Source organism: Coffea eugenioides, chromosome 8 (genome assembly GCF_003713205.1).
Source record: "Coffea eugenioides isolate CCC68of chromosome 8, Ceug_1.0, whole genome shotgun sequence".
NCBI classification, from domain to species: Eukaryota; Viridiplantae; Streptophyta; class Magnoliopsida; order Gentianales; family Rubiaceae; genus Coffea; species Coffea eugenioides.
In genome coordinates, this window is record NC_040042.1 from 7,259,807 (window position 1) to 7,286,930 (window position 27,124).

General features: G+C 36.2%; 4 protein-coding genes across 5 annotated transcripts; 1 reads left to right on the plus strand and 3 right to left on the minus strand.

Annotated features, from left to right (window-relative positions):
- Nucleotides 1-1,314: 1,314 nt before the first annotated feature.
- LOC113779935 (anamorsin homolog) lies at nt 1,315-7,134 on the plus strand. Of its 2 annotated transcripts, XM_027325727.1 has the most exons (9): nt 1,315-1,474; nt 2,510-2,585; nt 2,663-2,807; nt 3,812-3,972; nt 4,097-4,177; nt 4,361-4,520; nt 4,633-4,763; nt 5,862-5,936; nt 6,851-7,134. In XM_027325727.1, the coding sequence occupies exons 2-9, from the start codon at nt 2,571-2,573 to the stop codon at nt 6,887-6,889; spliced, it is 807 nt and encodes a 268-aa protein (XP_027181528.1). In that variant the 5' UTR covers nt 1,315-1,474; nt 2,510-2,570; the 3' UTR covers nt 6,890-7,134. The 2 variants fall into 2 exon arrangements, with proteins under 2 accessions (XP_027181528.1, XP_027181529.1); XM_027325728.1 differs by lacking the exon at nt 2,510-2,585.
- A 1,965-nt stretch (nt 7,135-9,099) lies between these two features.
- On the minus strand, nt 9,100-11,200 carry LOC113780103. The gene is made up of 2 exons (XM_027325921.1): nt 10,446-11,200; nt 9,100-10,279 (listed from the first exon to the last, which is right to left on the minus strand). Exons 1-2 carry the CDS (start codon nt 11,198-11,200, stop codon nt 9,190-9,192), a joined length of 1,845 nt encoding a protein of 614 aa, XP_027181722.1. The 3' UTR covers nt 9,100-9,189.
- Nucleotides 11,201-17,541: 6,341 nt separating this feature from the next.
- LOC113780104 lies at nt 17,542-19,513 on the minus strand. Its single transcript, XM_027325922.1, has 2 exons — nt 18,762-19,513; nt 17,542-18,631 (listed from the first exon to the last, which is right to left on the minus strand). The coding sequence occupies exons 1-2, from the start codon at nt 19,511-19,513 to the stop codon at nt 17,542-17,544; spliced, it is 1,842 nt and encodes a 613-aa protein (XP_027181723.1).
- A 2,788-nt stretch (nt 19,514-22,301) lies between these two features.
- Nucleotides 22,302-26,486, minus strand: LOC113781609 (putative disease resistance protein At4g19050). The gene has a single exon (XM_027327570.1). It carries the CDS (start codon nt 26,436-26,438, stop codon nt 22,581-22,583), a length of 3,858 nt encoding a protein of 1,285 aa, XP_027183371.1. The 5' UTR covers nt 26,439-26,486; the 3' UTR covers nt 22,302-22,580.
- Nucleotides 26,487-27,124: the final 638 nt, after the last annotated feature.

Genomic DNA, 27,124 nt, shown 5'->3' on the forward strand with positions numbered 1-27,124 from the left:
TGGTAGGACGGAGGTCTTATGCCGGTGGGACCCATGTCCTGCCGTTACGGCTCTGCTCCCTGTCAGGCGGCTTGACTCTGACACTATAACCGCCTGGACAGGGTGACGAGGAGTCTTATGCAGTAGCCATTAAGAGTGTCAGGTGCTTTTCAGATAAAGCACTGGTTCTGGATGATGTCAGGTGGGTTGACATCATCAGCGTTCAGCCGAGATGGAAGCTTGAGGTGCAGAGGTCATCCAGACAATCGACCAGGGATTTGGCCGAGCTCGGGGCTCATGTTAAGGAGAAGACCTCGCTCAGGTGAGGGACGAAGTGGTAACACGGATCACCTCGGCCAGTCAGGGATGGCCGAGGTGAGCATCCTCAGATGGTAATTTGGGAGGGATTGCACACTGGAGGTACTGAATTCAAAATCTTTTATTTAAAAAAAAGTTAAATTAGATTGTGATTAATAATGAGACAGTAAATTGTGATTAATAATGAGACAGTTATTAAAATTACAACTATGTAATGTTAAAATAAAATGTTCCTTTTACCCACATTATTTTTAAAGCACCAAAATAAATTTTTTTCCCCATATAGTGAGCATAATCATACAAGTTTGAATGTAAAATTTGTTGTGCATGTTAAGACGGAAATGACAACTAACAAATGTATAAATTTTGGTTCATAAAGAAAGGTCCACTAGATTTCTCCAAATTCAATCTAATTCCCACCCAACCAACCAGTCAAGTGGATTTTGTTTGGTGGCCAATTTACTGATACAATAGTTTGAATCACCAAACTCGACTAAATTTAATGACTACACGTTTTGAAAAAAATTTTATCAATAACAATATTTCAAAAAACATGATCAGAAGAAATTTGTTGACCTTAGACTAGTTAATAGGTGGGTAAAAAAAGTATTAAAAATGGATTTTATTCAAATGGCATACTACTATGTTTCATTAGTTTTAGCTTGAATCATATCATCAAGGGCTAGGGGAGGTGGGATAGGACGAGTCGTACATAAGATGGAGTGTAAATGAGAGGTTCCATACTAAAATTTTTCCATCTTCACCAAAAAAAAAAAAATTTAAAAAAGAAAAAAAAGACCATATCAGCAGAATTTTTGGTAGGTACGGATATCACCTTTCACAAAAAACCGGTCTGGTCTGATCTGATCGTTTTAAGTTGGTTCAACCGTCAAGAACCGATCCGAAGTGCTCTGCTTCATTTTTTTTTTCTAATGGTCCAAACCAGGATTCCACGTCTACCAGCAGTATTAAAATTAAAATTAGAGGAAAACAGCGGCAAGTTTTGGTGAAGTCGGCAGACGCCTGGTATTTAAAGAGGAGCAACCAGCGAGAAGAAGAAAGAGAAAGTCGGCTACCAAACACCAAAACTGAAAATACTCTGTCCCAATAGAACAAAAGGCAAAACTACGGTTCGGAAATTCTTCAAGCTTTCGGCTTGTTTCGATCCACTGCTATGGTAAGTTCCGATTAAACCTTTCGCCTTTTGAATAGTTCTATTGTGAAATATGATTTCATGATTTTGTTTTGATTTGATTTTCCTTTTGTTGTCTGTATTTTTGTAAACCTCTCTTGAAATGTTAAATTTTAGCGTTTTGAGCTCTACATACAAATAAGTATCTTTATTTATGTGGATTTTAAGGTGTAACCTTTATTGCTATATTGCTATATTATCAAGAATTTTGCGTTTTATTTTCCTTTTTTTTTTTTGTAGTTAGGATTGTTATTTAGGTTTAATCTAATACATTTGTTCTAGGCTTTTACTTTGGAGAACACAGAAAGTAATGGCAATAGAATTTTGGTCGATTTGGGATGGGAACCCCAATTTTTTTTTTTTGGTGAAAAATGGGCTTTTTTAGGCTGTATTTACAAAAAAATGTCAACTCTTAACTAGGTTGTGGATTTCTTTTCCTGGATAAGAAGGCTTTGTTGGAGGGGTTTAGGGAGCAATTTGATTTTTATCTATTTCTTTGTCTGTTTCATTTTGATCTGATAGGAGAAAGAATTGGGTTCGGGAGCTTCAATTATCTAGGTCGTTCTGTTTATGCATTTCCTTTGTTGTGCCTTTCGTTAAAGCCTTCTATGGTTTTCCCATGCATTTTTTTAGGAAATTGTTTTATTGTTAGCATTTTCTCGAGCTTTTGGTTCTGCAAATATGGTCAGTTTTCTAGCGCTGCATTTAGGTTCTGGAACTTGAGATTTCTTCTGGAGAAGAAAGTAAATGTAAGGGAAAGCATTTTTCTTGTCTATGTTTTTAAGGAATAGGATATTGCCTTAAATAAGGAATCCTGAATCAGGAAATTAGAGTTTGTTGAATTTTTGAATGACAATAGAAGTACTTAACCTAAAATTTGATTAATGTGTGGAATCATGTAATGGAAATAATTGCTTTCTTTTTGTCTTTTCCTTTCTCTTTGTGAAATCAATGAAAATGGTAAAGATATGGTTAAATGTGTATAGTACCTTATGGAATTCTGTCTGTTTCTTTCTCTAGAAGTTTAAACATCAGAGTCAGAAGACGGGTTTAAGGTCTGAAAGCTTGAGATTGTTTTCCAATGGCATTAATGCTGGTACATGTCTTTGTTTGAGTGTAATACTGGGTTTGGAGTGTCAGTTGTGACCTTTAATTTGATCAATTTTTTCACAGGAGACATCGGGTCATGAAAATATACTAGCTCTTACAGAGCAAGTGATCCTGCAGTTTGGTGAAGTTTTGAATGCATTAAGGATGGTGAATAAAGAAGGGATTACTCAAATTGATCCTCTGATCATCACTCAAGCTTCATTGCAGAGTAATTTATTTCTCTTTTGCATCTAGTATTTGCATATCTGGTTGTTAGTTTTAGCTCTATTCGTTCTTTGGTAACTCCCAATTCTAATACTCTGCTACCTCTATACAGCAGATGATGCATATCACCTCTCATGATTTAGACTATATTCATTCTTTATTGATTCCACTAAATTAGTTAGTTTCACTGAAGCTTGGTGTTGCTTGAACTTGCTCACTGATGGTTGTGCACCATAGTTGACTGCTGCTGATGCTTTTTTCTTGTTCCCCTTCTGTTTTAAGAATGTTTATGTACTGCAATATTTTTTTGGGATTGTTGGTTAGGTAATACACTGTGTTCTCTATGTTTCTTTTTTTTTTCTGCACTCTATTTATAGCTTTGTGTAGGTTTTCCATTTTGAGAAATGCTATGTATTTCCTTGTGACTACGCTCTAGTGGTGGCGCCTTTTGAGTGTATGGGTAAAAATGTGTTCTGAGCTGGAAGTTTTGGCAGTCTATTTATACAATTTAGGCAAGGCTTCCAGCAAGAAACTCATTGTCCTAAGTGGGCATCTGATTGTGATGGACGATGGTTGGGAGTTGGGATGCCTTGTAATCATAAGATGGCATCTTCTAAACACTTGAGATTTTGTTTTCTATTCAAAAACCAACCGGTAAAATAATATTTGGGTGTATAGAAGTGAGTGCGATGTACAGGTTTGTTTTTTGTTTTGTTTTTTATGCTCATGTTAGAAGAGATTGTCTTTGATGTAGTTGCTGATTCCATAGTACTATTGTTATTCCAATCCGATGTCATGTGGTAACTTAAATCTTTGACATTGGGCTATCAGCAATTTGTTGCCAATAGTTACCTTTCCAATTCTTCTGTGCCCTATCTGGGATTATTTAACTGATAGTTCATTGTCTTGGGTTCTGGTTATCTAGCATTTACCACCTAGAACCAAAGCTATCACTGTTGAAGTTGTGGTTGTTATCCGCTTGGTCTATTTACTTTTTATGTATGATAGGTTCTGTGCCAGTTGAATCTTCATCTATCGATGTTGTTGTGGTCATCAGCAAGTCATCTGAGTTTCCAAATGATGCGTTGTTTCTGGAGATCTCAAGAATTTTAATGCCTGGTGGAACAGTGCTGGTGCACCTGACTTCCCAATCTACTCCTTTGCAAGAGGTAAGCTACCCATTGGTTCCAATTTTCACTCAGTTGAATATACTTCTTGACTGTTCATTTACCTTTTGCAAATTCTGAATTAGTAAATGATTGCTCGTGATTATTTTTCTGGGGAGTGTTGCAGACAAAGTCTTCCCTTGAGCGCAAGTTATTGTTGGCAGGACTTTTGGATGTAAAATCATCTGAAGCTGGTCAGTCTATTGGGGTTAGTGTCCTTGTACTGTTTCGATTTATCCCCCCTCCCCCCCCCCCCTGGGTCTTTTTCCATCTTCGCTCCTCTCCCTGCAACTGTTTGCAGAATGATTCTGGTGCCCTGGCTTTGTTTGCAAGCTTTTTGCCTTCTGCTGTGTAAGTTGTGCATCTGAGGTTTTGTGACACTCTTGAACAGATTTCGGGTAAAAAGTCTTCTTGGAAGATTGGTTCATCCTTTTCTCTAAAGAAACAAACAAAAAGTTTACCTGCAGTCCAGATTGGTGATGATACGGACTTGATAGATGAGGACACCCTGCTAAGTGAAGAGGATTTGAAGAAACCACAGCTGCCTGTGGGTAAGACAGGTTTATTCTAGCCGTGGCATTTCTGACGTAGCTTCTGAAATGTTTTATCCACGTGTCTGAGTGTCTGATATTACACTGAGCTGCCAAAAATTTCATGCTGTAGGTGATTGTGAAGTTGGAAAAACTAGGAAAGCATGCAAAAATTGCACTTGTGGGCGGGCTGAAGCGGAAGAGAAAGTGAAGTTGGGACTTACTATGGACCAGCTGAACAATCCTCAGTCTGCCTGTGGCAGTGTATGTACATATTGTTTAATTTCAACAATTTCAACTAACTTTAGTTGACCTTTCTTGAGAACATCATTGTCAAAGTGAAGGTCCTGCATCTTAAGCCTGGTGGTCTACTTGACTTACTTCTGTATTATTGCAATTTAACATGATTGTTAGAACGGAAGAGCATTCTGTTTGCATAGAAGAGTAGTTGTTTAGGCTTATCTTCTTGATGCTTCTTAAAATACTTGGAGAACCGATTCCTCAGTTAGTAGAATGCTATTCTTTGTTAATAATGGATTTCGTGGATTTTGGATTATTAAAATTATGTGAAACTCCTTAAATGGAACATTTGAAAAGATACATACATCTTCTCATACATGAAGCTTTTTCTCCTCGTGTTCCTCATTTTCTCCTCGAATTAGATGATCCAAAACGTTTCCCAGCTTAATGTTAACTATTCTAATTTTCAAGTCCTAAATATTCACTGCAACCACATAAGTAAAAGGCAATGGTCAGGAAGATGTAGCTAGCAGCTTAAATTGAGAGGAACTGTTTATGGAATTAATTTTCACAAATACTATAAGTTAGTGAATAATATGGTTAGTTTGAGTTATTTTCTTGTTAGATACTTGCAAAGAGGAAAGCTGAAAATTTGAGTGAATATTGAAGTGTTTCTGAGGATGTTGCAACAGTAGTCTCTCTGGCTAGAAGACTTTCTTTGCCACTCCTACACTGAAATAACACTTTTCATGAGGTCTTCTTATTATATTTTCTTGGGTGTATTCATTACATTTGGTGGACTTCTATCTAATTGGTAGCAGTTCATATGGTCCTTCTCATTGTGTATTGGAACTTAAGATCATGCTAAGATATTCAATGAGTTTTGTTGTATTGCTTAACATTTAGAATTGTTTCTTGTGCTTTTATTTGTTTCAATGGTAGTTCAAATCATTTCTAGGAACACCTTAGTAGAACTTAAATTTATACGTGTCAGCCATGTAGTTAAGTTGCAGGTGTAGTTCTTTTTGCTTCTTTAATAGATTTTTTGCCTTTTGACTATAATATAATCGTATATGTTCCATCAATGTGATTTAATGCATTACCAACCTGGTCATGATGCAGTGTGGTCTAGGTGATGCTTTCCGCTGCAGTACATGTCCCTACAAGGGTCTTCCTCCATTCAAGATGGGTGAAAAGGTAAATATTCAACTGTCAGTTACATGTGTTTGGGTATGCCTCCTTTGTTTGCCAGTGTTACTTTCTTCCTGGAGTTAATTCGTCCTCAACTTTTAAAGTCTAGGAATTTTTTATCCTATATGAAGTTACCGATGTGTTTTTGGATTCACTATTGTACTCTTTGCCTGCTTACCAGCTTTTCTGTGTTGTATTATCTTTTTGTTGTTAGAGCTTAGAAAAGTATGTGTGTGAATTCTCCAACTTTTCTTAAGATGTTCACTGTTTTTTCTCATAGTTATTTATTTGCTGAACAGTTTATTACACTGAATTTTGAAATTGAAAAAGAATCCATAGAATACCTGTTCATAAGAATTGAGAAGCACCGCCGTTCCTCAAATCTTCAAAAATCTCGGACACTTACTTATTCTTCTCTCCTTTGCTTTTCAAATATTCCTTCTGTTAATGCTTTGTGTGTTCATGGTTCACCAACATGATCTCCTACACTTTATGTACATGAAATCTTTTATGAGTAAAGTTTCAAATTTTACATTCTTTTCTTGATAGTTTCTTTGGTGTGTCAAAAACCAATACTTTGGTGCTATGGAGTTTTTGCAGAAGAGGTCCAAAGCGTGGTAAGTTGGTCCTGGAGGTTTTTTGGGAGTGCCGGGGAGGGGGGGGGGGTGTTACGCCCCATGCATTGGGGGCACGCTAGAGGATGCCTCTATCTCCCTCTGCTCCCCAGGGGCATTTTTCCTGTGCCTGATACTAGGGCGTGCACCTCTGAGAACACTTTTAGTACAATACTGGAATTATCTTTTACATGAGCATTAGCTTTTCTTAAGATGTTAAGATGTTTTTTGGCTGGCAGAAAATCAATATAACTTCCCAATGCGTGAGAAAAAGAAGTGGACACTTACTGGGGTGTTTTTTGGCAGGTTACTTTATCTCAGAACTTTCTTGCAGCTGACATTTAAATGTCAAGAAATTGAGGCGCATCTTTCCACTGCTTAGATGTTGATAGCTCTGCGGTTACCTTTTGTTGAGGCTAATTTTTGTACATGTTGTTGAAACTATAGAGAGAGATTAAGCCTTGAGGTGGCTTGTTTGGGCAATTTATTCATAGTTCTGGTGATGCGACATTTTGCTAGAAAACCCAAAAAATACTTCTACCAGAGTACCTTTTAAGTTTTTTTTAATAATATTCTTTGGCTTCATTTAATTCTGCAATTGTTTCGAATTCTTTGGCATTGACATCTTTGTAATCTGCTTGGGCTTGAAGAAATTGAAAAAAATTATTTCTTCTGAGTTTGCTAACATAAATTAACATTCTATTAGTTAAAATTCACCAATGTGGTGCATAGATATTAGAGGTCTTAGATTGAAATGCCACTGAATGTGAGTATGTTCTACTTGTATGTTATTTTTGAATTATTAGATGTAACTGATGCTATTAGGGGTGCAAATGAACGAGTCAAGTGGAGCTAAGGCTGTGGATTACTCAAACTTAAGCTAAAATATTTGAGCTCTCAAATTCAAATGTGACTAGATCTGGTTCAATTGAATTCAACCAAGCTTAAGTAATATAGATTAATGTTTTATATAATTTTAGGCAAGGGTTATAATCAACATTTCACACATAAAAAAATATCCTACATATATAAATTGTGATGAACTTTTGAGTACAATTTTTTCCATCCCTCTTCTTGCTTTTAAAGCAAAATCCTTGACGAGCTCTCAAGCCTAGCATATAGAGTTTGAGCTTGAACTTGTTGACGTATTCGAGCTTTACGAATTTGGCGCATATGTGGTCAATGCGAGTTAGAGTTTGAATTTTAATTGCACAACTTGATGAGTAGCTTGATTGAACTCGATTCTCTTTTAATTGCGGTGTTGTTGAGTTATAATTCGCATATGTAATGATCCGATCAATGGACTTAATTATAATCATCTATAAAGAGGAATAAAAATAGTGTGACATGAGAAATATATATTTCCTCATTTTCCTATCAGAGATAATTATACTCAGTTAAGTAATGTTTGTGATCCATAATTGTTCTTTTTTTTTTTCCTTTCAGATGATGTGTGGCTACAAGCATTATATTGTTGCTTGAAAAAATAATCTTAGGTTTTGTTGGCTAAAATCATTTATGCAAGTGATAAATTACTTGAAACTATCATTAAACAGAATAAGTAATATTTTGTGAAATCACCCAAATCAAATAACATGACTTAATCCTTATTGTTTCTTTTTTTTTGCTTTGAGATGACATGCGGCTACAAGCATTAGCCTGTTGTTTGAAAAAATAAACTCAGGTTGTTGGCTAAAATCTTATCAAAGTGATAAGATACTTGAAACTATGATTAGTCGGAATATTCAGTGTAGACAAGTATGAATGAAAAATTTCCAATAGTCTCTTACTCTTCCAAAATCTCCAATTTTCGCCTAAGGTAAATGATGCTGCCATTGTTCCAATTTTATTTCACAGCAATTTTTGTAAAGATGACAAAATACTCCTTTCAATTTCAAGTCTAAGTTACAAATCAACTAGAGAAGGATAACTTTGACATTAAATAAAAAAAAAAAAACTTTGGCAAAATAATATAAAATCTGGAAGTTGAACCTCCAGCAATGGGGGCAGCAACACTCCTCTTTGATGCATTGTTGAAATTTGAAATTTAGCTAGTAAAAACGGCAATGGAGGAATTTGAAAGTGGCGGAGTTGTCGTGGTTTTGGGAATTAGTTGGAAGTGGGGAAGTTGTCTCTCTTTGGGAAAATTTGTAATGTTAATTCCACATATATAAGTATAGAGATTTGTTTCAAATTAAGTTCAATTCTAAGCATGTAAATACTATATCTATATTTATCTATATATAAAATGAAAAACGAAGAAACAAAAGGAAAAGAACAACAATCCTTCAAAGAATAATCAGAAAGTTCTATACCTTATACGTATAGTGGAAGTTAATAATTGCATTTTCATGCTTGAAATAACATTTCATTTGAACTTTTTAATCAATTATCTTTACCTTTCATTCTTATTGTATTTTATTAAATATTGAGTGGTTCAGATAGGAAAGGAAGATGGGGAGTGCAATTACCAGTTATTGGGGCATTAAAACGAGATCTGTTGCATAAATTACGGAAATAATAGATTAACAAAAGACAACACCAAAAAACTAGTGTGATCTGCAAGTTGACTAATTACTTTATTTGAACTTCCAAGTAATTCATAAATATATAAGTGAAAATCAGTTACAAAAACACAGAAAGTGTTATTCTTCATCATCAATCAATTCCCCTTCGAAAGCACAATCTGGGCAGAGATAAAATCTGCAAGATTCGCATTCGAAAGCCGGTTTCCAATCCAACCTCCTGTCGCTACAGCTCCCACAAAAGGATTTGTATTTTGCTTCGGGAACAAGAGTGAGAGGATGAGAATGATTATTCACATTTAGGGAGCGTCCAAATTTCACACGTCTGAACCTCCCAATTTGGAGAATGCACCGAGGATGTAATGAGTAGTCGCATTCACGGCAGTGATACATCCAACAATTTGGGTTGATTTCTGTTTCACAGAGCACACAGTAGAATTCCTCAGGATGCTCGAAATACGGAGGATATATCAGGAGAAGCGGGTGCTTGTCCCATCTCTGCGTGGTTGTAGAAGGCAGCAGAGCACAGTCATAGCACACATAGAAATGGCAATCCTCACAGGCAAACCCAAAACCACCTCTATATATATGGCCGCATGCCGTGCAACGTATGCGATCTGAACTTTGAAATTGGGTCAAGAGGTGCTTCTTGTGACCATCGTGCATGACGCTACTCGTGATCATGCTAGCACTTGCACACTTTATACAAATGCTTAGTTCACAAGGTTCGCATTTATAAAAGTTAGCAGTGGTCTGCCAGTGACATGCCTCGCATGTAAAAAGACCAACTTTACTCTGATTATACATCAATGAGAATGGGTGCTGGGGATGCTTTGGAATGTGCAATTCAAGGGGGAGGTTAGAACAAGTTAAATGGACAAAGTAACCGCACTCGACACAAGCATAGTAGTGATGATCATCAGATGAGCAAATAGGTTCAATGCACCTGTCACATAGTAACAATAATGCTTTTGCTTCTTCCTGATCATCATCACTAGTAGTACTCTTTATCTCATCTAAGTTTTGTACTTTCTCTGAAAGAACAAGCGGATGCTTCCTGTGTGTATCCATAAATATCTCTTCTTCAATATTCGATTTGCCCGAGTCATTACTGCTACCGATCTCATCTTCCTTGAGAAGAAAACGGGCGATCAATTCTTGAGCCGCGTTACTGGATGGTAGTTTCACCACATTTTGATCTTGTTCTCCTCTAGCAACCCACAAGACAAGAAATTCAGAGGATAGAATGCCAAAAAATATTTCATCATGATTATGGTAAAAGGGCAAAAAACTAATTTTTTGGAGGGAAAGGAAAAAAAAGCAAAGAATTAACCATTATGCTATCAATAGCAAGCAAAACAAAGAAAAGCTCTTACGAGATAGGATATTCAATGTCTTCACTCAGCTGCCCTTCATCCTCTTGAGAGATCACAACGCATGCAAAATGGACGAAGTATCTGCAAGGACCGCAATAATAGACCCAACGACTCAGATGTACCGTTTTCCAACAAACAGGGCATTGTTGTTGAAATTTACGGTAGTCAGACGGAAGAGAATAAGCCAGAAGGAGTGAGTGATCATGATCCTTGTGCTTCACAGTTGTTGACCGCAAGGCGCATTTTTTGTGGATCCAAAATGGACAAATAGTGCACAGATAAGATGAATCTTCGTCAACCATATCGCAAGCATTACAGTAGAAAGTAGCTGGTCTCTGCTGTCGAAGAGGGTGGTCATGACAATCGAGCTTAATTTCACGCTGATCCAAAATAGCACACGACACATCGAGACCAAAATCGCAGGAGGAACAGTAGTAGTTGAAAAACTTCCAGTCTTGGCCACACGCATCGCAGATATAACTATTCGAGGAATAAGGTGGCTTCCCAAGGAGGACTAAGTGATGCTGGGAGTGCATCGGGTGTGTAATTTGTCGAGGAAGCTCCGCACATCTTTTGTGGAGAAAGAAATCACAGCGGAAGCAGCAGTATGCTGCTGGATCCAAGATTTGCTCCTGACACCCATAACAGACTGCTGACTTTTGATCAATGCTACCGTCATCGTTTTCCTTCTGCAATTCACACAGGATCAGAGGGTGTTCCTCATGACTGAAATGGTTAAGTTGTTTTTCTTCCATTTCTCTGATAACTGCTGTGATGATCTTGTGTGTTTGCTTGGCATCTTCTCAAATGAGATGACAGAAAGTTCAACCGATGAATTCACACTGAACGACGACGACAATCAATGATTCACATAGCACTGGGTGGGCCATAAAAATTTCCTTCCAATCTTCAATTAAATAATAGAAAAAAAGACTGCAATAAGGTACTAGGTTGGCATTACCGAATTTTCAGAAAAATAAAAAAGTGTTACTGAAAATAAAAAGGCAACCAAATGAATCTTATCCAAAACAAAAGGGAAAAATTGTTGTATATTTTCATTTCACCAGCGAAAAAAGCAACGTCTATCAAAACTATTTCCCAGTTACAACTTACAACCTTTTGTCTGTCATGGACACATATAGCAGGACCAATTGGACTCAGCAGCATTTCTTTTTCGTTAAGAATATGATGAGTCAGATTAAGGAACCATCTCAACTTAAAATCACATTGTGCTCTAAATTTAGGGATAGTTTCAGAAACCTCCCCTGGGGTTCTAATAATTTCACTTGGCTCGTCTAAGGTTTTAAAAATACACCTACCTCCACTATCTATTTAAAATGACAATACTAATTTTAATATTTTTAATAAAATTCTCTTGTTGCCATGTTTATGCAAATATGAATTTTATATTTTTTTTTTACTATTTTTCTTCTTATTCATTTCTCTTATAGTATTTCATTAGAAGTATAGAAGAACTATCAATATTGTCCCTAATATTTATCCAAATTAAATGTTAAACTAGTAATATTTTTTTTGATAACTTTAATATCCTCCATTTTTTTTTGTAGCTCTTTTTTTTTCGGTATCAAAGTCAAGGATAAGTCAATAATGATTAAAAACAATTGGCCCGAAATTATTACCAAATTATGATAGTTCCGCCACTAAACTAGTCCCAAAACTTTTATTTAAAAAAAATGCGATAAACTTTAAAAGAAATGAAATAGCACTTTCTTTTCTATCTTAAAAAAAATTTATATTCCCAATAAAGTACTATGAAAAATACCCTATTGTAGCAAATTATGAAAAACTCCCAATCTTGGCCACAAGCATTGCAAGAACAACCACCCCAGGAATGAGGTGGCTTCCCATGGAGGACTAAGGGATGCTGGGAGTGCATCGGATACGTAATTTGTCGGGGAAGTCCGCACATCTTTTGTGAAGAAAGAAATCACAGTGGAAGCAGCAGTATGCTGCAGGATCCAAGATTTGCTTCTGAAACCCATAACAGACTACTAACTTTCGATCAATACTACCGGCGTCGTTTTCCTTCCGCAACTCACTCAGGATGAGAGTGTGTTCCTCATGGCTAGGGGTGTTCACGAATCGCGAGCGGCTCGAGTACGAGCTCGACTCGAGCTCGAGCTCAAAACATTAAGTTCGTTGGCTCGCGAGCTCAATTATATATATATATATTTTTTATTTTTTATTTTAATAGTAAAATTACACATATATCCCTAATATTTTATTATTTGTTAAAAATTATTATTTTTATTCATTTTTAAAAATAAATAATTATATTTTTATTTTTGAAAAATAAATTTATTATTATTTTTTTTTTATTTTTTAAGCTCGAGCTCGAGTTCGAGCTTCACAAAATTAACTGGAGGCTCGACTCGATTAGGCCAAAACTCGGCTCGACTCGGCTCGTTTGCACCCCTACTCATGGCTGAAATGCTTAATTTGTTTTTCTTCCATATCTCTAATAACTGCTAGGATCTTGAGTCCGGTATGGTTATTGAAAGACTTTGAAATTAGAGGGCAAAATAAGAAACAGAAAAAGAATGATTGGTTGTGAATGTGTCCTTCCACGTAAAATGATAACTTTGGAATAACCAACTTTTGTTAGATACTACTTTCTGAAAACAGAATACACAATAAACATATGATTCCATACATTCTTTTTGGTTCCTTTTGGTTAATCTACGCTGCCTTTGTTTATTCTTTTCTTTAATTGCTTTTGGCATAATAATTTCATTCTATAGAAATCATCTCAAGTTAAATTTTAAACATAAAATTGATCATTTTACATTTACCTTGTCAAAATATCTTGTACAAAGATACCAATCGAGCTGGAAAATTTCCCAGCTTTCAGAATTACACTCCAGAATTTGAAAAGTTAACTTAGGTGCCTCAAGCACTATAGTTTGAGTTTTGATCTAAATTATGTCAAAATCACAATTTCAGTATGTGACCAAAAATGAGTTTTCGGACAGAATAGTGTATTTTACAGGTGTGATGGTGTATTACTGTATTTCAGTATGTCATCATTTCAAAAGCGAGGAACTAATGTACAAAAGTTCAAGTTTGCGCAATAGGTCTTCAAGCCTCGCCAAAATTTTACCTTGTCCATTGAACCTTTTGTTTCCCCAAAAGTGTCGATTTCACCCATTGACTTTCAAATTTTTTTTCTCATCGGTCATTCCTTTCATTCATCATATGTAATTAAATGTCCCCTGTACAGCATTACCGTGAGTATATTTATGTACTTGAATAACAGTGGATGAAATGACATAAAAGAAAAATACACAAAATTCAGTAGCTGCGATGAAACTTTGAAATGATTTGGTGACAGGAAATTTTTTGAAATATGTGCTGGCGCTGGGCAAGAAGGGATTATGTGCCAAGATGGTGTGCGAATCTAGCTCAATTGTAAATAATTGCTTCTGTCAAAGATGATATAAGCAAGCTGACAAAATGACCAAACCGTGCATAATTTGAAATTTAATGGATAAATTGACAGGTAAACATATTCATTGGGTAAAACAATTTTCTGAAATAACCTGGTGTCTACAAATACGATTGAATTGCTTCCTTAGTCTTCACTTATTCCAAATTCATATTCAAAGGTAACTTATTATTTCTTACCTAAAAGTAGCAAAATAACAATCCTGAAATAATCAATTTATGTTTGTTGATACTTTAACTGACTCGATAACACAAGCAAGACATGATTACATGTGCTCTTTTTGTCTCTTTTGGCTAGTCTACATTGCCTTTATTTACTCTTTTCTCTACGGTATTCCAACATTCTAGCCAAACTTTCTTTACTTATTTAAATTTGTATATTCTCTTTTTTACTTTAGGGTTATTTCTTGGTTAGGAAAATAGTTAATGGTCGTACTTTGACTGTCGAAAAGGTAAGGAAAGGCTGGTTGTTTATTGCCGTATGATAACTATAACCAACCTATTAATGAGTAATTGAATTATCTTTGCATCGATGATCAGTTGAATAGACATTGTTTGAAAAGTTGCACCTTTGGCTAGAGTCGTATTTGTTATTGATTAATTCCTGTTTATTTCTATTAGTTGTTTTATTAGTTGGTTAATTAGTTATTTTATATTTTCCAAAAACCCCCATACTTCGGACTTTGGAAGAAACGAATTATTCTCAGTCTCTGTGGATTCGACCTCATTTGCCACTGTCTACGAGTTAATAATTTTCCGTCAGCTAATTAATTCTGGTATATCGGATTTAGTAAACTCTTCAGAGCCAGGGTGAATCAAGTAACCTGTTGCACATCCAGAGTCCCTGCTCCAGTACCTAGAATTGATTGTTGACTGCTTTTGGTGGTAGTTAGATTTTTATTAGTGCACGGGCTCGGCACTTGTCATCTTGGTATATATTTATAACTGCATTATGTTTATATTTTTTATTTACAATTATTGATGTTATTCATATGGAGAGAATTTAATTGATTTTGAACTCTATGCCAATGGAGTATATTGGATATTAATATTAGTAATGATAGTTTATATTATTTTATATTAAAAAGGTGGCAGCCATGAAATTAAAATTTTGGAATATTGATGAATATTGTTGTGTATTAAGTAAAATCTGATATTGATATGAGATTGTAGATAAGTTTTTGGATATCTGATATAGCGTTTATAGTTGATACAGTGGTCTGCATAAGAAATTTTTAGGTAAAAGAGAAACATTAGAATAAATATAAATGTTTACTTAATCATGATTTGGATATTGATGGGTAGGTAATGATGAAGAACCAAATGAACAAACAAATTTGATCTTCTTATAAATGACGGCAACATCTCTGGCTTTCCCGCTGTCTCGAACCATAATCAATATCAAGTTGTTTTTTTTTTCCCTGATAATAATCAACATCAAGTGGCACAGCACGACAATGCAAAACCTTTCTACATCAAATTTCTTTTGGCTTTCATCTTAATGCATTGATTACACTTAATAAACTAATAGAAATAACAACTCTCAGACTAGCCATTATCACCCTATCAACTAGGATGTCGAAAGAACATTAATGTAAACAATGGTTAGGTGATGAAAATTGGATTTGCCTTTGTAAATGAGCCTGCAAATTATGTTAGAATATTATTATGGTCCGTTTCATGACCACATGATATGATACCATGAATACTTAATTGTCTCTCTCATCAATTATATGACAAATTATTATGCAGGACAAGTTGCCACACGGGTAAGATATTATGAATAGTTAATTGTTTCTCTCATCAATTAAATGAAAAATAATTACTACACGTAATATGCATAAATGCAGGATTGTTAAGCGGACAATGTTTTACAACTGAGCTGTACTATGACAACTAAAGAACCAAATGTATTTGAACTGAATTATGAGAGATCAAATTAGGACTCAAAATATAAAGACACCAGATTAACTTTTCCCAAGCAGTTAACATGCTTGATTATGGAACTTAAGTTGTTTGATAATTTGCCTTAAAAAAAGGTTGTTAGAAGATTCACTTGGCACCGGATAGAGGTTTCTGACAATTTCACTGAATTCCCTTGAAGTTTTTAATATTACACTTACCTCCCTTGATAATAGACAATGACTATAATAACATTCATAATTTTTCAAAAGACAAGCCATTGATAAAAAAAGGGAAAAGATAACAGAAAAAAGGAAAACAATTCTTCTTGATCAGGCCATATACTGCGACCAAACTATTTCAGTTATAACCATTAAATTGTAACCTTCTATCACTCAAATATATTAATCAAGGTAGATGCCTCTTTCTTTCTATCACTTAAATATGATATTGCTATTGATGATGATGGAAGCAATCATCACTGACAACAACTCAATTGTTCATATTATTAAGTATAAAAAAGCTATTGGATTTCAAGAAAGTATAATTTGATAAATTGTACTAAAATTATTACCCCCAAACTTGCACTTTTGTTGACATTTTGTCTTTTAAAATTTTTTTATGATTATTCATATTAAGAAAATTTAGATGAGGGCAATTTTGGGCATTCATAGACTTTTTTAGTCTTAAATCATCAAGCTGAAACCCAAACCTATGTTCTAGAGGAGGTATGTGTAATTTTTAAACGTGAGGGGAGTTGTCTAAAATTACTAGAAACCTCAAGGGAGGTTTCTGAAATTATCCCTAAAAATAAAAAGTTTTTGAACATCCAGAAATTTTTTTAATGTTGTTTGTGTGGAAATTTCATGTTAGATATTTGGATTTTACAAGGACTTCTGCCACAATCTTGATGTCATCATGACTTGAGCTGCTCTACCATTTTTTTCTAAATTTTAAATGGGAGGTTTTGAAGCTAAGATCTCATATTATAATGGGTTTGTCTAATCATTAAGATATATTTCAAGTGTTATAGTTTTTGAAAATGTAAGTTTAATTAAGGAAAATAAATAAACACAACGGAGGGTAGGTAAGATTAAATAGGAAAATACAAAAAATGCAAGGAAGGGTAATAATTGTTAATATATGTATATACATGGTAGGTTAGATAAACGTCATATGTGTTAAAAAAATCCATTTATGAGCCTCTCGTCTCTTCGTCTAACCCAACTCTGCCGCTAGCTCTTCTACCTTAAAGTCACTTATACTGTAGAAAGAAAAACGAAGAAACAAAAGGAAAAAGAACAACAATCCTTCGAATAATCAAACTCTTAGAAAGTTCTATACCTTATAGATATAGTGGAAATTATTAATTGCAATCTCGTGCTTGAAATAACAATTCACTTGAACCTTTTAATCATGTGAAGAGATAAAATCAATTATCTCTACCTTTCATTCTAATTGTATTTTACTAAAAAATAAGTGGTTTTGATAGGAATGGAAGATGGGGATCTGATAAATCTTTTATAATACTAAAAGATTAGGAGAGTGCAATTACCAATTATTGGGGTATTGAAACGAGATCTGTTGCATAAATTACGAAAATGATAGATTAACAAAAGACAGCACCAAAAAACTAGTGTGATCTGCAAGTTGACTAATTACTTTATTTGAACTTCCAAGTAATTCATAAATATATAAGTGAAAATCAGTTACAAAAACACAGAAAGTGTTATTCTTCATCATCAATCAATTCCCTTTGGCGAGCACATTTTGGGCAGAGATAAAATCTGCACGAATCACATTCGAAAGCCTCTTCCCAATCCAACCTCTTGTTGTCGCAGCTCCCACAAAAGGATTTGTATTTTGCTTCGGGAACATGAGTGAGAGGATGAGAATGATTATTCACATTTAGGGAGCGTCCAAATTTCACACGTCTGAACCTCCCAATTTGGGGACCGCTCAATGGATGCAATGAGTAGTCGCATTCACGGCAGTGATACATCCAACAATTTGGGTTGATTTCTTTTTCGCAGAGCACACAGTAGAATACCTCAGGATGCTCGAAATACGGAGGATATATCAGGAGAAGTGGATGCTTGTCCCATCTCTGCGTGGTTGTAGGAGGCAGCAGAGCACAGTCATAGCACACATAGAAATGGCAATCCTCACAAGCAAACCCAAAGCCACCTACACATGTATCGCGGCATGCCGTGCAATGTATGTGATCTGAACTTTGAAATTGAGTCAAGAGGTGCTTCTTGTGACCATCGTGTCTGACACTACTCGTGATCATGCTAGCACTCGCACACTTTATACAAATGCATAGTTCACAAGGTTCGCATTTATAAAAGTTAGCATTGGTCTGCCAGCCACATGCCTTGCATGTAAAAAGACCAACTTTACTCTGATTATACATTAAATAGAATGGGTGCTGGGGATGCTGTGGAATGTGTAATTCAGGGGGAAGCTTAGAACAAGTTAAATGGACAAAGTAACCACACTCGGCACAAGCATAGTATTGAAGATCATCAGATGAGCAAATAGGTTCAATGCACGCGTCACATACTAACAATAATGCTTTTGCTTCTTCCTGATCATCATCACTAGTAGTACTCTGTATCTCATCTAACTTTTGTACTTTCTCTGAAAGAACAAGCGGATGCTTCCTGTGTGAATTCATAAATATCTTTTTTGGAATATTCGATTTGCCTGAGTCATTACTGCTACTAATCTCATCTTTCTTGAGAAGAAAACGGGCGATCAATTCTTGAGCCGCGTTACTGGAGGGTAGTTTCACCACATTTTGATCTTGTTCTCCTCTAGCAACCCACAAGACAAGAAATTCAGAGGATAGAATGCCAAAAGTATTTTTGGAGGCGGGAAAAAAAAAAAGCGAAAGAACCAACCATTACGTTAACAATAGCAAGCAAAACAAAGAAAAGCTCTTACGAGATGGGATATTCAATATCTTCACTTGGCTGCCCTTCATCCTCGTGAGAGATCACAACGCATGTAACATGGACGAAGTATCTGCAAGGACCGCAATAATAGAGCCAATCACTCAGATGTACCCTTTTGCGACAAACAGGGCAAGATTGTTCAAAACTACGGTAATCAGACGGAAGAGAATAAGCCAGAAGGAGTGGGTGATTGTGATCCTTGTGCTTCACAGTTGTTGGCAGCAAGGCGCATTTTTTGTGGATCCAAAATGGACAAATAGTGCACAGATAGGACGAATCTTTGACATCCTTATTACAATATATAGTAGCAGGTCTTTTTAGCTGTATAAGAGGGTGGTCATGACAATCGAGCTTAATTTCCCGCTGATCCAAAATAGCACACGACACATCCAGATCAAATTCGCACAAGGAACAGTGGTAGGTGAAATACTTCCAATGACCTTGGCCGCACGCATTGCAAGAACAACAACCCGAGGAATAAGCTGGCCTCCCAAGGAGGACTAAAGGATGCAAGAAGTGCATCGGATGCGTAATTTGTCGGGGAAGTTCCGCACATCTTTTGTGAAGAAAGAAATCACAGCGGAAGCAGCTGTATGCTGCAGGATCCAAGATTTGCTCCTGACACCCATAACAGACTGCTGACTTTTGATCAGTACTACCGTCATCGTTTTCCTTCTGCAATTCACACAGGATCAGAGGGTGTTCCTCATGACTGAAATGGTTAAGTTGTTTTTCTTCCATTTCTCTGATAACTGCTAGGATCTTGAGTCCGGTATGGTTCTTCGCCCATCTATCTCCAGCTGTGATGATCTTGTGCGTTTGCTTGGCATCTTCTCAAATGAGATGGCAGAAAGTTCAACCGATGAATTCACATTGAATGACGACGACAAACTCATGTTTGACTTTGAATTGCTTGAATGATTGACATAGCGTTGGGTGGGCCATAAAAATTTCCTTCCAATCTTCAATTAAATAATAAAAAAAGACCAAAGGACGAATAATATTGCAACTTCAAATCACATTGAAGCTTTATTTTTGAAATGAATTATATTGCAACAAATTTGCTGCTTGAATAAAATTTGACAAGCTACTTTTTAAAACGGTTTGGCTCCATTCCATTCACTATTCTGATCTTTTCTGTATTGCCTAGCGGATGGATTTGATGCAAGAGCATATTCAAGGACAGGAGAAGTCAAGCAAATGACAAAAAGTGGAAAAAGTTGTTGCCTTTGAAAAAGTTATTAACTAATGGAAAATTGACTTTGACCTTTAGGCATTGTTGATTTTGGATCAATTATTCTAAATATGTCTAAAATTCGAAAACTGGGGAATCAAATTTATTTTGGTTGAAGCATTATAGATCAGTTTAACGCACGAGTAAAATATTAGGATTAAAACTATATTTTTCCTGATGATCAAATCTTGCAAGTGAACTGACGCAAAAAACTCACGGTTGACAAGCACGCCGCAGCACCATGTCTATCTCTAGCCTACATGTGCAAATGAGTATTTTGCAAGAGATTGTATGTTAATCGCAAAAATCGCCAAATTCAAAAATTAATGAATACAAAAAGCCTGTAAAACATCATATTAGAATAAATTACAGAATAGAAATTTTCGAAAAAGATAAATAAAGAGAACGTTAAAGAGATGTACAAGTTAGTGGCGTAGCCCAAAAATCTTCCGGTTGAAACTTTGCAGCATTCGGGCAACATTTTATTAAACTTAACATTCCCATCCTAGCTAGTTTTTATTGTTTTTATATCTCATATAGTTTTCTTTGTAAAAAAAATTTCAAGTCCAACTGCATTTCCCATTTTCGAGTCGTTCACAATTTCTACTTCATTTCTTGAGTCATCTAGTTGTGTTTACATTGTTGGATTAGCACATTTTTTTTCCTCCCTCTGAGGGTAAGGCTTAAGAAGTTGGGAGGAGAAATGGAAATTAAAATTTAAGATTTCTATGGTTTTAAATCTCAAAGTTAGCCGTTGGAATAATATAGTAAAATAGCAAAACAGATTATATCTAACTTCCAATTTGATAGAACTATATTGAAATAGGACACGGTATATTTTTCATCAATATTTCTATCACTCATTGTGTGTTTTCTTAAAAGGGATAATTTTAGAAACCTCCCCTGAGGTTTCTAACTACATCATTGGCCTTTCTTCGGGTTTCGAAAATTATACTAACTTCCCTCTATGTTAACTATCTTGTAACATTTTGGTCAAACCAGTAATTAAAAAGTGATATTAGAAGAGAGAAGATAACATGATTCCACCAGTGCTCCTCATCTACTACATTATTAGTTAATTTAATATCAATCCACGCATTAAAGAAAAACACTAAAATTTGGTATTTATCATTGGAGATTGAAATACTAGTATATTATTATATATTTTTCATTTAGTGCAAGATTCAAATTACTCTTTTCAGTTACATACTCATTATCAAACATGATCAATAATAAATAGTCAAAAATATTTGCAATGGAAACATTACAAAGAGTGAACTTTAACATCATAAATGTCCTTGTCAACATATTAAGGTTAGTTAATGAGGTTTTTATGGTCTTAATGTTCAAAATTTGTAATTTTGGTTGCAAATTTTTTTAATTAGTTGTTATTGATCATGTGTGCCAATGAGTTTGTAAGTGAAATATAGAATGATAGACTATTTTTGATATTATATGTGATTTGATCCCATGATGACAATCAACAAATTCTAGTATTTTTCTTTAATGTGTGGGCTAATATTAGATTAACTAAATAATATAATAGATGAGGGACAATGATGGAAATACGTTATCTTTTCTCTCATAATATCACTTTTTAATTGCTAGTTGGACATAGATGTTACAATATAATAAACCTCAATAGAGGTTAGTGTAATTTTTAAAACCTAAAGGGGTGCCAGTGAAATACCTTAGTGGAGGTTTCTGAAATTTTCCCTTCTTGAAAGTATATTGCTACAAAGACAAAACCTCATTGTTAAGTTACTGTTTCAATCAATCAAAAACAATAAGCTAATGTGTAGTTTACACGGTCCAAGTAAAAACAGTAAAAAATAGTACCAGACCTTATCTTATTTATTGTTAAATCTTGTTAATGCTTTAGCGGGGCAGACCGTTGAATTTACCACCAGCGTTTCCTGAAATTTTCATGAGCCCATGCGCTACCATATATGCACTATGGATGCAGTGGGGACCATCACAAGCAATCTTCCAGATCCATCAGATGATCGAAGGCGTGTGAAGTATGAGCAATCGATTGCCTAAGGAAGATGGAGGAACTATTACAAATGAAGAGTAGGAGCAGATATTGAAGAGGAAATAGAGTAAACAGAGACGCTAGGAATGGGCATTCATAGCTGGTTTTGGCCGTTTTGGGAGGTGAGAACTTAGTGTTGCAGAGAACTGTAACTCTTTCATAGTATGTTAAACATGGCCCAAAAGAGAGATTTGAATTCAACAATTTATCACTTTTTCTTGTCAAGGTAAATATTCTAGCCACTTCTAACTGATAACTTCCAAGAAAAATCACGTCATTTCAATTATGAATTCGAGAAAATATCTGATTAGGTGCCATGAACAAAGCAAGTGCCAAGAAAGATAACAACAAAAATGGCCCGTGTGTGTGGAAAAGGACAGTGTCTTTCAAGATGTATATACACAACTTGTTCTAAGCTAACCAATAACAGTTAAGAATACAGCCCTCAAGCATTCATACTGCAGTAAACATCTTCCCTTTAGCGCTTCTTAGGGAATTCTGCCGTATAAATCCTGAGATGTTGTTCAACAGTTGGTCAATCATGACATAGGAATAGCTAGTTTAGGGCAATCCCTGATAATGGATTTCTGCAGAGGTGGCAAATTAGTGCCAATGCTGACCAGCTTTGGTAAATCCCACAGCTGAACTGTATGTAAGCTTGGGAATAAACAATTATCTGATGTGATGCCCACAAACAAAGTTTCCAAGTTGTCACAGAATCTGACCTTCAGGACCTCCAGATTTTCTAGCATGTGGCTTGAGGAATTAACATGGTGACCTCCAGATAGTATGTATCCAAGCACCGGACACTCGCCAACTTCCAAAAGTTGTAGAGACGGCATAATGCACCCAATGCTTTTCAGTTCTGGTAGTTCCCACAAGCACAATCTTCGCAAGTTCGGTAGTTTGTGCCCTTCTACATCATTGTTAAACAGAGTCTCCAAATTCTCACAAAATTGGACATGCAGAATTTCAAGCTTTTGCAGGAAGTGGGCTGAAATGCAAACCGTCGACAACTTTGGGCAACAATCTAGATACAAGCACTTCAGATTCTGAAAGCTCCCAAACTGTAGGTCTCCACTGCATATGCTGCTTAAACTCGGAGCACTCGAGATCCACAAAATCTCAAGTGCTATCCCCAGGTCACTACCATTTGCCAAGTCATTCGTCTTGATTACAAACTCCAAATTTTCACATCCCTCAATCCAACGGCCTTTCATCATCCTGATGTTGTCAGCTCCCAGATCAGATAATAATTTGCAAAACAAATTATCAAACATGAAGACATACTCAGCATTACGAAGTACAGTCTCAGAACCCCAGGGAAAAGTGCTATGATGATGAATTTCCATCAACTGCCCTGATGATTTCGAGAAGTGCCTAGATACCTGATAAATATCTCTGAAAATCAATTCATCTTTGTGGAAAACCAAGTCTTCTGCTCCATTTTGCACCTCAATAGGATGAACAGAGATAAGTAAATGATTTGAGGTAGTATCCAATAAAGAAGGATTGCTGCCCAGGAATTCAACAAATAGTGAATCATTATACGATATTAAAGCTCTGCCAGTATTTGATACCATTCCATCAACAATCGAAAATGACCAATGTAATTCACTCGGCTTTTGGTGCCAGCCAGTAACCTTGTTGCTATCAGCAGCTTGAATATTTTTCTTTTTACTGGGCAAAGCAAGACACTGCAGCTGAGTCAAATTTGAGATTCCACAAGGGAGATTTTCTACTCGAGATATGTGAAGCATCTCGAGGTTTTCAAAGTCTTCCAAGCTTGAACAGTCATTAAGCAAAAGAGTGCGCAGGTTGCTCAAATTTCCTAAGAATGGCAATTGTGTTATTGCTGTTTGTGAAAGATCAAGAGTCACAAGGTTGTGATGTACTTCTAAGGGTGGAAGAGCCTCCAGTTGTTGACAGGCCCTTAAAAACAGATGCTTAAGGCCTTTGAGATTTGATAAGCTGGGTAGCTGTTCAAGTAAGGTCTCAGAGAGGTTTAGATACTGAAGTTTACTCATATGCTCAATGAAATCAACTCTTTCAATTGATATAACACCACACAAATTTAGCTCCTCAAGATTTGACAGGGAGTTGAGGTCTGGTAAGTGTTCAATCTTAGCATTGGAGAGGATAAGTCGCCGAAGGCGAGGTAGATGCTGAAAAGATACATCTTCTATCATGGTCAAAGCTTGGCAGTTCGATAGATCAAGCTCTTCCAGCTTTCTCGAAGCCAAGCTCGGCAACTTCTCCAGATTCAGACAACCTGAAAGTAACAGCTGATGGAGGTTTTTGAGAGCAGAAAGGCATGGCAGATCTTTGACTTTTGTTTTTGACAGGTTGAGAACTCGAAGTTTTTCTAAACAATCAAAGAACTTTGCTTCGATTTTGACAAGATTACAGGCACCTGAAAAGTCAAGTATCTCTAGCTCTTTGGGAGATTCAACACAGTTCATGTATTTTATCTCAGAACAGCAACTCAAATAAAACTCACAAGGTTTGCTGATGTTAAAAGGTACCCAAGGAATCGCAGTTCCAGATAAGTCAAGGACCTTCAGACTGCTATTAATTTCGAATGACTTGTCCTGGAAATCCATTATCGCTGACCATGAAATATCAAGAACTTGCAGATTAGTTAGAGACCGAATGCTGGGCAGTCTATCCATGTTGCTACAACCACTAACTGATAGATGAGTAAGCTCCTTGGTTTCATGAAGAATAGGCAAAGATTTGATCTTGGTGTTTGAAAGATTTAACGTTTGAAGTTTCGGCAATGATTTCAAGTTCTTTTCTGGAAAAGTTGGCAAGGAGGCAGCACCAGAAAGATCAACAACCATAAGTTTTTGACACTTCTTCAGACTCTTCAACTCTGTCAAATGAGACAAGCCCTTTAGAATAAGCCAGCGGAGTTCTGAAAGGTCATAAAAAGATTTAGGCAAGACTTTAATCTGAAGGTCAGAGAAGTGGAGGGAACGAAGTTGGGTCATTTGCTGAAAAAAGTTATCTGGTATACTATCTATCAAGCAAGAACCAGATACTTCAAGGACAGTTAATGTCATTAGCTCTGCAATTTCATCAATCTTTTCTAAGAAATCACAGTCCCTGAGCACAAGAACGTTCAGTTTTTTCAAGTCGCAGAAGCAACGAGGCAATGATGTAATTCTGAGGCTGAAAAGACCCAGAATTTGCAGCTCCTGATTGTTCAGTAGGAGACTATTCAGATCTTGCCCGCTGAGAGCACTCCCATCAAGTAAAAGTACTTTTAATGGCTGCACTTTTTTATGATTGACAAGTGTTCTGATCACACCATCCATCAAAGTGACTTTTCCAATACCATGCCAATCATTACCATTCACAAGAACATTAGCCAACCCCAGATTAGCGATTCCACCATATCCCTGACGATGGTAGTTAATAAGTACAGTTCCGCTGACCATTTGGAGGAAATCATCACTTACTTCTTTCAGCATTTGACAGTACATAAGCTGCATCAAAACGCGGTGCCCCTCCTCATAAGCCTCCTCAAGACTGTTAAAAGGACTAAGATATCCTTCTAGTATCCAGTATGATATCAGCTCACAGTAGTGAACAGATCCATGGTCACGGAAGAAATGGCTGCCCTGCCAAGAAAAGTCAACTAAAATATGATCTGACACCCTTTCATATCCACTTGAGAGCAACAGGGTGTAATTGTAGTCATCACCACCCCACGCTTCTTCCAAAGCCTGTTGCAGATCCTGCACTTTGGAATCTTGTTGATGGTAACTTAGTAGGTTTGCAAGCAAGGCTACTTCTCCAGGTGTAAGACCTTCTTTTTTATCGATGAAGTTTTTAACTAAAATTTCAACACCTGAAATTTCAAAAACTTTTGCCACAGCTCCTTGCTTTAACAAAGAAATTGACATTTCTGGAGTTGGACGCATCATCCCAATAACTTTCTTATCCCCCAGAGTTTGGTGCCTCATATCTTCATTCCTAGAAGTTATTAGCACCTTAAGTTTTTGCTGTCCATCTCTATCAGCAACTTCTATTGACGGCTGGCAGGTATTCTGCCGGATAAACTGAAGGACTTCTTCTAAGTCTCGATCCCCTTCTTTCATTTTGTTTCCTTCATCATCCAAAATTACAAGTATCCCTCGAAGAACATTACTAGCTGACAGTTTTTTCTGCACCTTTCCTTTCAAGTCATCCAAGGTTTCCTCCTTACCATTGTCATTCTGTACCTGCTCGATATCATCAATTTCCAGCTCCGCAGAAGTCGAAAGTAGAGACAACTGATGAGCAATATGCTCATAGAGAGACATCTCATCATGCCTAACACTCAATGAAATCCAAAGCATAATGTCAACTCTTTCATTTGTGACTGCGAGGAGACCAACTTTTCTTGCCATCCATGTTTTTCCAGTTCCTGATTTCCCAGAAAGAACAATGGTGGACACATTTCGTTCCATGAGAAGTTCAAGAATTCTTGTTACTTCCTGTTCCACGCTATTCTGGTCCATTGCCAACGTGCCACTCCAAAACACCTGTATTATGGTGCAAATGGTTACACATTCCAGCAAGAAGGAAAGAAATTGTAATACTATTAAAATCAAAACTGGCTATGGCATGAACTTTTGTTAGGAATGAAGCATAAAAATCTATTCTGGTCCATTGCCAACGTGCCACTCCAAAACACCTGTATTATGGTGCAAATGGTTACACATTCCAGCAAGAAGGAAAGAAATTGTAATACTATTAAAATCAAAACTGGCTATGGCATGAACTTTTGTTAGGAATGAAGCATAAAAATTATCACAATGCATGACCAACTGGTACCGTAATTTGTCCACCAAATACTTGAAAACATGCAAACATATATGCGCACATCAACATAAAGTATGAGCTCATTAGCTTATAAATGTAATCTTGGTTTTTCTTTATGTGCACATGTGCCTTTCTGTTAGCCATTGATCTATTATGGATATGCCCACCATCAATTCCTCAACAACGTCATGGGTCTTGCTACCTCAACCTTGCCCAGAGACATAACAACTGTGCACCGTCTTCGTTATAGCTTCCAATGAATGTCAGATCT